Source organism: Jatropha curcas, chromosome 6 (genome assembly GCF_041381405.1).
Source record: "Jatropha curcas cultivar XTBG-Jc1 chromosome 6, XTBG_Jcur_1.0, whole genome shotgun sequence".
NCBI classification, from domain to species: domain Eukaryota; kingdom Viridiplantae; phylum Streptophyta; class Magnoliopsida; order Malpighiales; family Euphorbiaceae; genus Jatropha; species Jatropha curcas.
The window spans coordinates 12,595,518-12,609,798 of record NC_143156.1 but is presented as its reverse complement, the minus strand read 5'-3'; the positions used below and the strand labels follow the sequence as shown (position 1 = coordinate 12,609,798).

At 31.3% G+C, this 14,281-nt stretch overlaps 1 protein-coding gene across 1 annotated transcript; it reads left to right on the top strand.

The window, feature by feature from the left end:
* Window positions 1-837: 837 nt before the first annotated feature.
* Window positions 838-8,984, top strand: LOC105631102 (uncharacterized). Its single transcript, XM_012213101.4, has 9 exons — window positions 838-1,467; window positions 1,557-1,712; window positions 1,805-1,903; window positions 2,089-2,196; window positions 3,954-4,085; window positions 5,042-5,179; window positions 6,077-6,307; window positions 7,900-8,494; window positions 8,659-8,984. Exons 1-8 carry the CDS (start codon window positions 991-993, stop codon window positions 8,299-8,301), a joined length of 1,743 nt encoding a protein of 580 aa, XP_012068491.1. The 5' UTR covers window positions 838-990; the 3' UTR covers window positions 8,302-8,494; window positions 8,659-8,984.
* Window positions 8,985-14,281: the final 5,297 nt, after the last annotated feature.

Sequence of the window (14,281 nt, the reverse complement as noted above, 5' to 3'; positions counted from 1 at the left end):
AAAGATCTCCATAAGGTCAGACCTCGCTATTTTAATTATTTTAATTATATCGATGCCTGGAAATATGCTCTTTGTTATGAAAACAAACAAAGAAAATTTAGCTGGTTCATCACATTTAACTTAGCTAAAGAAGAACATGAATTTCCCTGCTGGTTCGAAGAATGGTTCTACAACTGGGGTTTACATCCCGTTGCTATGCCTGATCAAGTAAGAACCGTCTACGAAAAGTTTAAAGAAATAAACAAATCATTAGCTAATCCCAGTTTCCATTTTGCTATCACTTATAAAATTCCATGGATAATTAAATGGGATTATCAAATTATTGTGAAAACCCTGACAAGGACTGACGACCCTCCTATTGAAATTCCTTGGCTGTCTCGGAGGATCCTTCTACGATGGTGGGATAAATGTAACTTTTTTGAACCACCAGCCATTTATGCCAGTAAAGGACCGATTAATTTAACACAAAAATCTAGTCCGTTAAAAAAGAAAAAAGATAATGAAGAAGTAACATCACCTCTTAAATTAGATAAGGTTTTAAAAATAATATTCAAAATGTTAACTATTAGATCAATTAAATATTAATATGCGGCAAAGTGGCCAATCAAAATAAAAAAAATAAAAAAAATTCTAAATTCTAAAAAAAGAAAAATATAATATTGTATAAAGAAAATACTTTAAATATTTTCTTTATTTCAGCTTTTACATAGACATATAGTTATAAAAGTGAGAAAAAATATTAATATAAAAGAATACATTTTACATTATTTTCCCACCTTATTTTTCTTTCCTAAAATTTGTACAGAAACAAAAACAATTAAATTTAAATAACTTTCCGGGCGTCACAAACAACAAATGTTGTCTTTACATTGTTCGGTAATCGATTGCTAAAACCATCATAGAGGAATTTCTTTCTCTTTTTACAAATCTGTATTCACTCACACCAAATTTGTTTTGATTTAGTAACAGTGATGATTGATAAGCATCTTAATGGCAACTGCAGCTTTCAAATCTTCATCTAGAAGACCTACAAGTTCAGCCTCCTCCTTTTCCTTTTTGAAAGAAAAAGAAACCAAGGATCATCCTATTCCTACCTCACCAACCAGAAAGAAACCTACTTCTGCAAATAAATCATCGCCGCCTAGAAGATCAAGAAGCGTAAGCGCTGTTTCAAGATCCAGTGCTGAAGCTGCCTCATTAGATTTCTTGAATAAAAGAGACAATCCTCTCTACTGGAGTTCTGTTTCTCCTCCTGAAAAGGAAAGTTCCGACATTCTTTCTGCTAAGCCAAAGGCTTTGGATTCCGATGATAGGAGAGGAAGATCGGTCTCAAGAAACGCAAATGTTTCCAAAAACAGTTTGGGGAACAAAAAAGACGCTGCTAGGAGTCTGTCCAGGGTGGACGAAGGGCGTCGCCGCTCCTTGTCCCGGGGTCCCGTGGCCAGGACTTATCCCTTCAATTCCGAGGTTGAAATGCTTTATTTATATATTTATTTTTTATTTGTTTTGTTACTGAATTAGTTTTTACTTCTTTCTAAATTTGTTTTTGGGTGCAGAGTGATGTTGAACCGGGAGGTAGTTTGTTGACAAAGTATAGAAATATAAATAGAAGTGATTCAGGTTGGAAGAGTAATTTAGTTGGAAGCAGTTGTGATTCGCTCCAACAGATTCAGAGCTCGAGGCCGCGGTCTCGTCGGTCTGCCTCAAATTTGGTATGTGTGTGTGTATTTTAGTTGTGAATGTTAGCAAATGTGAAACAGGATAGGTTAGTTGATATTTCTCGTTCAAATGTTTTCTCATATAGTCTTCTTCGCCAACATTGAGTTTGGAAGATGGGATTTTGGGAAGCTCATTCTCTGAAGCTAAAGAGAGGACTAGTATAGCAATTTGTGAGCAAACGAAGGTGAGCTTATTGGAGTGTTATGGTTACTTGGTTTGGATATAAAGAACCTAAGCTCACTGTGTGTTCTTTCTAATTGCTTGATGAATAAGCTTGAATGCTTAATTTCATTTTGACACTTATAAAATTTGGATGGTTTGACTGTAGTTATAAGATAGTTTAGTTGCTCTGTTGTGTTGTTTATGCAGTCATTCCAAGACTGTGACTTGGGAGGTGATGCTTCTGCTCACATATATGAAACAGTTAGATCTGAAGTGAGACGTGCTATTGCTGATATCCAAAATGACCTTGAAAATGTAAGTATTAATTGTGAGGAACTTCTAATAACTCCATGTTTCTTTATTTTGAGCAACAAATGTGTGTTTTTTTTTTTTTTTTTTTTTTTTTTTTTTTTTGTTTTGGAATTCTTATCTGAAGTCATACTGAAATATCTCTTTTACTGGTATGACATTTCAATTGTGCAATGATTTTCAGGTTGTATGATCCCTTCTCCGTAAAAAAACAACCTTTTTCTCCTAGCTCTATGGTGCTTGTTGCAATGCGCACTAGTTGTTAGTGCTTGATGACCTCTTAAATTTTCTTGGGAAGGGTGATCATCTACTGACAACTATTGAATGCTCATGGGACTGAAAATATTAGAAGATACTGTCCATTTTAGATGATAAGGAATTTAGAAATAAAGATTTGGAGTTATTATAGCGGATATCCCTGAACACTGGCTTGCTTTGGATAAAAATCTTAAGTGGCCTTTTTTAAGATTTATAGGCACAAAATAGTTTATGTGAGGACCTAAAGGGCTGTCATCCACTGACTTGAGGCTGGTCATAGTTCACTCTGATGTTCAATAACCCATTAGCTTACACAATTGATACAAAAGGAAAAAAAGCTAAAAAAGAACCTTTAATTGATACTTGAATAATAAGAATTTTTTGGTTGAGTCCTCTTACAAGTGATTACATGTATGACTATTGAATATATGAATGTGATAAATGAAGGCATCATCTAGTATTAGCTTCAAACTATCGAGGAAAGTTTCTTCTTGTTGTGTAATATTTTTTATCATTTAAGGTCAAATTTCTTGAACTCAAATAACACTTTTAATCTCAAAATTCAAATCTTCCATTCTCACATTCTGAATTTTGGACTCGTTTCCCATCTTTTCTTATATGAAAGTGTCTTTCAAAATTTTTTTGTAACTGATTCATTTTTATGCGAACCGAAACCTCATGTGGCAATGGAAATATTTTATGTGAAAATGGAAAGCGAAGCTTCCAATAGTGCCAAGAGAGTTTATACTTCTATTTTAAGGCTTGCTAGTTGCTCTAATAATTAATTTCTTAGATACATGGAAATAACTTAAATGCCATGTTTTAGTCTAACATAAAATATCAGGATAAAGCAAAAAGAAGAGGATTCTGCAAATATTGTTGAATGTTTAGTTAAAGATCTAACTCAAGAGCCAAAACATGCATTATGTTGTAGTGCAGACATGTTTTGTTAGTGAAAAGAGATTAACAGGAAAGGGCCAATATATGCCTCATTGAGCTTTTGAGTATTCCACCATAAGTGGGTGACAAGACCTTTCTTGCTGCACGAACAATTTACATGACCTGATATATTTGGATCACCACATATTTGCTGCAATAATATGGATTAATATGTTTGAATTGATGCATGTATTTTACATGTGGGGAATGTCATTTGAATTCTCTTTCTTTTTTTTTTTTTTTTTCTTTAAGAGAAACTTTGTTCTATCTTGTTTTTGTGCCACTTCTTTGCTTCATTTTACAATTGATTACTAGCATTAGTTGTTTGCATTGGCTTCTAGCTATTGCAATAAATTGTATGTTTTGACTTTGTATTAGTCACTGATCCAAATGAAGTAAATGGTTAAAATTTTATGCAAAAGATTCTGTTTTATACTTGTGTTAGTAATTCTGTTTTGTACTTGTGTCAGTAAACCTTTTCTCCTCTCTCTCTCTCTCTCTCTCTCTATCTATCTGTGTGTGCCTGCTCTTCCATAATCTACTAAGAACTAACTTCCTGATCTCAGGCTATCCGAAGGAGTAATGCAACTGCCATTGCAACCACCAATGTGACTGATATTCCTCCTGACTTGGTCAACCCAGGTGCGGTTGAATTAGTTTTGGACATCAGAAGCGAATATGAGAATAAGCTTGAACAGGTAATTATTCTCTTGCCTTGAGCTTAGCTCATTACATGATTGAAACAAAATATGCTAAAGAATCAAAATGGAACCTGCCCTTGTAAATTTGCTTACTTGAGAAGGTAAGTTCCCCTTGCGTTAAGCTTATGTGAGGATATGGTGAAGAAAAAGTCGCTTTTTAAAAGAGTCAAAAAATACTGTTGTGAATTTCCTTAATTTTGTTTTAAAATATTTTACCAATAAAGGGATAATTATCATTATTATGTAATTGGTATTTGAATTTTGTCAAATTTTTTTCATTTTCTCAAGTCAACTTTATTTTTTATCAATCATGTGTCTGAATGTCTGGATGCCCTTTTTTTCCCCCAATATTGGCTGGAAATCCTTACCGGAAAACTAAAATTGACTATTTTACGCTATAAATCATACCATGCCTAAACACCTATTCAATTCTCTCTCTCTCTCTCTCTCTCTCTTAACTTTCTATTGTTGTAAATATCCTTTTTTCCATTGAAAATTTTCAAAATATCCCTCTGCTTTTCTTCCGGTTTCTAAGAAAATTTCAACAAAATTGAGAGAGTTCAATAAAAAGAGAAAGAACGCAGCTAAGAGAAATAAATGAAATAGAAAATTGACAAAAAATAAAGTTAAGAGATGCAAAAACATTGACAAAGTTCAGGCACCAAGAATGCAAGTAACCCAATTAAAATTGGAAGCACAATGAGCATGTTTGTTTAGTTATTACATGAAATAGGTAGGTGACTTTAGAATTTCTGACTTTAAGTGATAAGGTATTTGTGTGGCCAAAGATGGGCACTTCTGCAACGGAATTGTGTTCTATTCCTGGTTTTGATAAATTAGAATAAATCTTAATTTGTACCTGATGTGGCATGTCACATTTTAGGTGTGTTATCTTTACCTTTTCCATCATTTTTCTTTTATTTGGTGATTTTTTTTTTTTTTCTAACTTGCAGTCCCAGGCACGTGCTAGGAAACTTCGAGCTGACCTAGCTGTCGAGGAGCACCGTGGTTTAGAGATAAGTAGAATCCTTAAGGAAGTACTCCCAGATCCCAAGAGTTCAAATATGCAGAAATCTCGTCCCAGGAGAAAGGCAGGTTCTTTTGTCAAATCTAGTTGGATTATTTCAGTGTTGTTCCCTTGTTGTGCGGTAGATAAGATTCTATCTTATGTCATCCAAGTTCCTTATGTTTTGTATCCATTTTAATCATTTATTTTCTTTAAGTTCAGTTTGGTTATGAAAATAAATTTCTTTCGTTTTTGATAGATCTAAATTGTTGTTTGTATGGGTCTTGAGAGAGCAATAGAAGTAATTGATATGAACACACTGTAGAAGACATTGAAAAAGTCATATATCTAGGTTAAATTTGTACCAAGTAGTCTATTATATGAACTTTTACATTTCTTTTGCCTTAGGTGAATTCCAAAGTTAAAATTTGATATCTTTTAATGTTGGATAGAATATTATATATTCTTCATAAATGTGTCCAAGCTTATCTTTGTCCATTATGAAAGTGATACTAAAATATGGAATGTTTAAATTTAGCCATGGCTCAAGCAGAATTTATTTCTCTTTGATAGCTTTGGTGGTACTCTTTGTTGACACAATGTTGATTACGAAAGAACTGTGGGAAATGCTAAAATGTGATACACCAAATCTCACATTAGAAACGGATTTTTATGATCTCTATTTAGGGGCCTTAGTGAACTATACTAATGCTTAGGTGTTGACTTTTGGGCCATGTGGTCAGGCCCAGTCCCCCTCCAATTGTTAGGCTGTTGCGACATGGAAGAAATATGACGAAATAATTTTTAGCTCATATTTTGGCCATACTATTTGTGCATGTTCATCATATTTCAAGATAGCTGCATATTTGTGTTCTTTAATTGTTAATTGTTGTAATTAGGTTGATTTTCAACACAACTGGCTTTTGGAAATTTAGAGCGTCTTTCTAACTTTGGTTTTTCGTTCCTTCCTTTCTGATGACAGTCTAGCATTGAAAGAAGGAAGATGTCAAAAAGATTAACCGAAGAAGCTATGACTTATTTTGATGAATGTGTATCGCTTTCAACTTTTGATAGCTCTGATTTCTCATCGCAAGAGGATCCACCTGTGAGCTTAGTTGGCACTGGTGCTCCAGTTGATTGTCCATCATTTGCCCAAGCAAGTACTAGCATTAAAGGCGACCACTTACGCAAGAGTTGGCCTAATGATAAACAGGTCATTCTCTTTTCCTTTTAATTTTCTTTTGAAGAATATAGTTATCCATGTCTGTTCAGTGAAACGTGTTTGTTAGTCAGTCTGCCTGCCAAAAAGCTGGACTGAGCCTGCAGATTCCTTTTTCTTTTTTACCCTTTTCTGGTTGGTTCTAGCATTTGACGTTTACTTTTGGCTGGTTAAAAGCTGATTGGAAGATTTATTATTTGGGAATGTGAAACGGTTACAAAAGCTAAACTATTTAGTTTTGTGCTATAATTGCAATAGTCTGGGGCTTTTGGTTGCAGAGGAGTGTTACACGGTTTTTGAGTTAATGGGAAAAAAAAACACTCTTTTCCAATTTGCAGTTATGGCCTACTTTCACAACCACCAGTTTTGCCTTATTCTATAATCATAAAGTGTAATTTCAACAAAGAGATATAAACCCATTTAATTATTTGTAAAATCAGCTTTCAACTTGACCATTATCCAAGTGCATGTCAAAGAAAAAATAAAAAAGGCGTATTGACTTTAGCCCATCAAATATATAAATAATATGACTTTTCTTATGTAACTTAATTTCATATGTAACTAGATGACATTAGGCGGCTTGGAAACTTTGCAACCAATGACTAAAGCAAATAAGCTAAAATTTACCATTTCCAAAGTATGTGCTAGTTGCAAATGATGAAAACTTAGACTTGTTTAGTAATTAATCCAAATTTTGAAGGACAATCTTTTGCTTTACAACAACTGTGGCATGAAACTATACTTTTAAATTTAAATAGGCTTCTATTCCTAAAGTCTCAAACCCTTGTCTAACCTGTGGTATGATAGAGAGCTTTTCCTTTTCTTCTTTTTTTTTTTTTTTTTTTTTTTTTCCAGAAAATTCTTCTTAAAATTAATGTTTCAGCTTAGGTGGGGGGTGTATTGTCCTCCACTTTGCAAGTATGTTTTTCTTTTATTAATCTGATATACATATACACATACATACATGCATATCTACATATTTATATATAATTTTTGAGTTAGCTTGCTTGTGCATAGTTTTCTGCTTCCTTTCCTGTTTTAATTGGAAAATTTGCTTTCTAGTTTCCATTGAAAAATCCTTTCTAGTAGAAAATATGTTAATTTGTAAAGAGCAGAACAATCTTTTCCATTGAAAAATTGGAAATCCCATTCCATTTGGTACACGTCCACATAATTTACAATTAAGTCTGCACCCTCTTACCCATCATCTCTTCACTGTTGGTATTGTCATTCTTTTCTCTTTTGCGAAGTAACTAAGCTAAAAAAAAAAAAATGAAGACAAGTTAAAAAGCAGACTGGTCAAGAAGAAAAAAGGAAAAGTTGTCCCAATTTGCAATTGATCCAAACATTTGCCACTGGAATGTTGATATTCTTGAACAAATTTCTAAATGCAGCTGGAATTTTCCCATTTTGTTCTTTTTTTTTTTTTTTTTGGTCCTGTTATGAGTTTTCCAATTTTCTTTTCATAAAATTTGGTTTATGAAGTAAGCACTAAGCAGGATTAAGCAAGTCAGAAATAAAATATGAGCTAAACTAAAATAGAATCTTTGATTACTAAAAATTTAAATGTTGTTCATGCTTTGCAGGAATGGGGCAGTACATGCAGTCATGGTACACCAAGACCATCAGCCACCATCAGTAGTAAGGAGTGTAGTCCTGATGAAATCATTACAAAAACCTCTGAAAGACATTGGGGTAATAGGTTTCAGTTTTCTTTTTCTCACAATCAAAATGGTACATTTGGATTTCAGCATGACATTGGGAAGTATATCAAAAGTTTTGAGAAAGACAGCAAGAAAGTTAATAGCATAAATTCTGAAATTTTAAGATCAAACAACAGTGATCTGGATGAATATAATTTGAAGGCCTCAGCACAAAGCTTGTTATTTGACAGGGTATTTTTTAGGAACCAAACTGAGTATGGTAAAATGTTACTATGCGGTGGTGGTCTCACGATTTCTTTATCGCCTTTTGCCTCTGTAATCTAAATGTCTGTTTTTTATCATGTAAGTTGTGACTATCTTACATCAGTATTTGTCATTCATAGAATTGTACATCAGTTGATACCTAAAAGATGAAGCTGAAAAGAAGCCACCAGCTAGTTTCATTTGTTGCATCTTTGTGGATGCTCAAAACTATTTATCAATAACAGGGGACTGAAAAAATAGTCTGCATGTCCAGGTGATGCCTGAGTTAAAGTTTCCCTATAATTTTTCCTCTTTTTATTTTATTTTTTATTTTTTTTATTTGCTTAATGATTGAAAATTGTTTAATTACGCAGCATTCTTGAATTTTAATGATCTTTTTATGTTATCCTAAAATTTAATTTTGTTATTATTATGCAGGTAATAAAATGTATGCAATTTTATCCCCAACCTCTCATCTGCCCAAAGAACTGCCTAAAGTTGCTGGTATGTTAAGCAAGTTGTTAACAATATGCATGTATTATTTTTGAGAAACTTACCCACAACGTCTATTTACACCTGAACAAATATTCTTAGAAAGCAGGAAGAAAAGAAAAAAGAAAAGAGGGAATCTTGGTTCCTTAGAATTGTGAAAATAAAAAACTTGTAACATCGTGTAATAAGAAGCTCGTGAGAGATGCATGCAGTCAAATGGTTCATTAAACAAAAATGTGCAGAGTTACAAATGAGATCATTAGATTTATTAATTTTTGAGCTACGGTTATTATATTATTACTACTTGTATGCCTTATTATTACTAGTTTGCCTGCATGATGTGTGGCTTAATATTTATAAATGATCGATACAAATTAAATTTGATTGAAAAATGTAAATAAAAATTAATATGATGAAAAAAAAAAAATTGTCATTTACCCTTTTATTATTCTTTGACTATGATAACAAAAACTATTATAATACTAGAAATAATAAATAGAAATATTGTTTTTACAAATTAAAACAAGTACTCTAACTATAAAATTACCTGGATGAAAAAAGAAAAAAACTTAAGGAATCGTTAATCATTGGTGTCTTTTGCACAAGATGTTAATTTTTATCATTATCTAAAAATATGTTGAACATAAAAAAGAAAATAGAACTTGTATGATAAATTTAGGAGATGTAGAACTCAAAAGGAAATTAAGATTTTTTCAAAAAATTAGAGGATAATTAAATTATAAAATATATAAAATGTTATATTAATTTATATTTTAGTTATTAATTATTGAAAAAACTAATTAGCGTTCTATCATTAATGCAAAAAATTTATTATTTGGATGATTAATTAATGGAACAAAGTTTATTGATGAATAAATTTATTATATGGTTATTAATTATTGATTAATTATTTATTATTATTATTATTTTTCCCCACACATATATATATATATACTTCCTTTTATTTATTTGAAGTTGTAGAATTCATTTTTTATAAATATTTATTTTTATATGTACAATAAAAAAGTAACATTTAATACAATGTATATAACAAAATAATAAAATGACCCGCGCAATGCCCTTATATCCACCTAGTTTATATAGAGTACTTCATCCCTTTTGCCACATCCAATTGGAGCTAGAATTATAAAGATTTTGTGTTGTACATGAAATACTAATATGTGCAAATAATTCTAATTAGCCTACTTAGAATATGAATTATTTTCTATTATTTGTTTGAAATAATAAGAGCTAAGCATAAATGAATTTTTGGTATAAATGAATTTAGAAAAATTGTAGAATTTGTTTCTAATCAGAAATTTCTTTTTTTTTTGAAAAATTTGCTTTACAGAAAATACTTTTGAAAAATAAGTTATTTTTTATATAAACATGACAAACAAATAATTGCCTAATTAAAAACAATAATATTGGTTCTTTAGACCGTTGAAGTTATTGTTTCAGTGAAAAATTATACTCGTATCTATATGTTTTGTCAAAAAATAACTTTTTTTTTTGGTAATACAAAAAATAACTAATTTATCCTTCTATTTTTAAAAATAAGTTGGTATATTCTTGGTTTTAAAGTACAAGTTAAATTAAAATCTAACGGTCTAAACATTTTTTTAAAAAAATTGAACTGTCTAAAAAGAGAAAAAAAAATTTACCAAAACACCCTCTCTTTCTCCCTCTTTTTCTTCAAGCAAACAAGTTTGTTTCTCAAATCAATTCCGCAGTTATTACAAAATATAATTACACTTTCATTGGATCCTCCATTCAAACAACCATCAACTTTTGCATATGAAAAAAGAAGATTCTCTTGGCTTTGCATCAAATCAATTATTAAAAAAAGTGAAAATTGTAGCAAAAAAATTAATTTTTTTGAGAAAAAATAGAACAAATAAAAATTTAAAGTGGAATGGGGGTCGTAGGGATGGATGAAAAAGAAAAAATTTTGGGGACCGGTCGTTGCTGATATGGCCTTACTTTCGCTGCAGTGGCGCATTCAAAAGTCTCGACGTATCAGGCATTGAGGGAGTATACAGAGAAGAAGGTTAGTCAGTGGAATGAATCAACAATAATGAACCTGAATTTAAAGAACCAAAAGTAATCACTTGAGTCGTTCTCATTCTATATCTTCAAAATTTCTTAAATTTTAGTTCCAAAACTTCAAATTTTCATGTAATCTTGAAATAAACAGTTGATAGTGAGGGTAGTTTCATTTTTTATTCCGTAAAAAGAAAAAAGGGATTTGGGTTTGGGAATTCACTCGAAAGCGTTGAATTGAGAATTGTGGAGGAGAGCTAGTTGCAGTGGCATTGTGTGGAGAAGAGTTGGATCGGTAGTTTAAGATGATTTTTAATTTTATTTTTTAGATGGAGTCCTTGTTGTTCATTCATAACAATTTAGATGAATGAATATGAGAATATGAAACTAATTTAAAAAAAAAAAAAGACAAAAATATAGGGAAAGATTGGTTCATAAGATGTTATATTTTTGGGTTCATCACAATAATATATAATAATGGATTAATTACTTGTGATGATTGAAACAATTAATTGACCAATTAATTATTTTATGTATTTGCCCGCATATATTTTTTAATCTATAATGCGTTGGACTTATTTGAACTTAGTAGGATAAAGATAGTCAATTAAATATTTCGGTTATCACAATTATATATATATATATATATATATATATATATATATATATATATATTTTTTTGAACCAACAAAATAATAATTTAAATATTTCGTGAAGTAAAAGAGTAAAAACTTCGTAATAAAAGTTTGAAGTTATATTGATAATTAGTTGTAACTCCGCGTTTCACACGCTGATATTTAAATATTATTTAAATAATAATAATTATTATTAAATTCTATTTTAAAAAGATGACATTGCAAAAGAGTAAAAGTCTTTTGGTTAAATAATGATTTTTGACATAAAATAATTGATATTTATGTATATTTCTATATTTATCTTCTAATTATACATTGTTAGAGATTATTTCAGTAGTCAAACTTTTTTAGTTATGATATGAGTAACTAATGTATGTAATCATTTTTTATTTATAAATAATTCTGAAAACCTCAAACATTATTAGAACTCAAAAATAAAATTAATTTAAATTTGAACAAAATTTCATTTCAATTTAAATATATATCAATTTAAATTTGAACATATATGCATACACATATATTTGGATATTAATTTAAATATGAATCATCTAAAAATTTAATGATAACTATAATAATAGTAATTTAATTATAATTATACTAATTTGCTATTATTATTGGATAAAAATGGTGAAACATGCAATAACATATTTTAAATTTGTTCTCTAATATAAATTAGTTTTAAGTAATTAATGTAAGAAAGGGATGCAATAATAATAATAATAATAATAATAATAATAATAATAATAATAATAATAATAATAATAATAATAATAATAATTAATTAATTAAGTTATTTCAAAAAAATAATTATAATTAAGTAGCAAAGTTGAGAGTAAATACAAAACCATGGGCTAATGAATTGTTGCACTCTCAACTTTTTAAGTTATTGCAATTTCACTCTAGAATGACTTTTATTCTATAAACACCTCAATTATTACTTTTAGTGACAATTGCACCAGAAATTACAATTGGAATAGATTTTTAAATATAAAAATATAAATATAGGACCCAACTCACGTCTCGAGTTAACTTAACCCAAGACTTAACTCTGCTCGATACGCGTTGTTTTCTTTTCCTCTTCCACACGCATCTCACTCTCTACATCTTTTTATCACTTCCCTTTCACACGATAGTAGTTTCTATTTCTGTCTTTGTAAGATTGCGAAATTAATCAAGTATATCCTAGCCTTCCTATGTAAGATTGCGAAATAATTCTTCGTACATAGGAGCCAGAGTTTGATCCATATGGAAATAATGAGAAAATGGATTTTTTGGGAGCTTTTCTAAGTTAGCTTCGTGTTTTCAAGAGAGAATAAGCTTTTGAGGCATAGTTGTACTTTGTGGGCCTTTTATAGGCAAAAATGAAGGATAATTTGGACAGTTATCAACCATTGTGTTGATAGTGGCGCACGCCACTTCAATACAAGTAGCATAAGAAAGTCATGTTTTGAGTTGCATCATGTCAATTTAACCATAGGCATTCATATCACAAGCATGCACATGATATCACTCAGAAAGGAAGAAGAAATCAACATCTGTATTAATAAAGGAGGCATGATGTTCGAATTCCTTCTACAAAATTTGACAAATTTTCGTGATTTATCCAGTAAAAAGGGAAAACAAGAAAGAAAATAGAAGCAATAAAGTAAAGATCTACTACGACATGTAGAAGGTCGTCTCCTCCGAGTCTTTAGTCTTGTAATCATTGATTTCTTCTACTTCAGCCAATTCGCGGTCGCGTCTGGTGTTGCGACCAGCTCTCCCTCCGCGAACAACCCGGCCTCAACCTCTCGGTGCCATGCTAGCTCTCTGCATTCATTTGTCTTGTTTGTTTGTCTTGTTTTTATGTACAGAGATATGCTTATCGGAGAGCCTCGCCATAGAAAGCTTAAGCCTTATAACTTCTAACAGCTGGCTCATTTCATTGTTCTCTTCAATGGATACTTGAAGAATAAGACAGGGGCATTAGTCAGTAACGAGAGCCAATAAAAAGGAGAAAATAGTTTCCAAGTGCAAAGATTAGACTTACGTTAGTTCAGCCGGGCGGAGACATCCAATAGGGGCTAACTGGGTGTGTACTCAATAATGCTGGCATAAACCATAAAATTTATGAAATGCTTGCTCACAAAGGGGCAGGCCCCTCATCTCCTATAGCTTCTTCTTCTTCTACAATTGGCTCATCATCGATACAGGGAGGTACAAGTACCAACAACTAAGTCTTAGCAAAAATCTCGTAAGCACTACGAACAAATTTAGCCAGATGCTGAGTCGCCGGTATGCTAGTCTGCTCAGTTGCGATCCACTCCCCTTTTATCTCATGAGTGGCCAGCATGTAATAAGGAACCTAAGGACGCGTGATTTTTCTAAAATAAATTCGGAAAGAATCGAATCGAACGGGCTTGTTTGATTTTATTAAAAATTTGGTTTTCTTTATTTAACCCATTTGTTAATCCTCGGAAAATGGTTCTCTACTTTGATAAGAGTTTTATTTTTAGAGTCGCCACCCTTACTAGGAAAAATTCTCAAGTTAGTCGTTTCTTTGGAATCAATAGCTCGGTTTTAAACTAGAGATGGGGTCCGGGAGTTAGTATGATAGGGGAAGGTGTTAGGCACCCCTATTGCCTGTTAAACCGGCCTCCTTATTGTCCAATAATTCACAATTAATAATAACACGATTAAGTAAAATTGAGATGCAAAAATGATTTTAATGCAACTTTGAAGAAATGAGAATCATGCAAATAATCTCAAGCACAAAAGCATAAAATTAAACATCCAAAGAAAGGGGGAGGAGAAAAGAGTACATTCCATCACCTAATTTTACAATCTACCCTTTAACCCTCTAAATTTTCCAACCCAAATAATTTTACATACAAGCACTCATTGAGATCTAT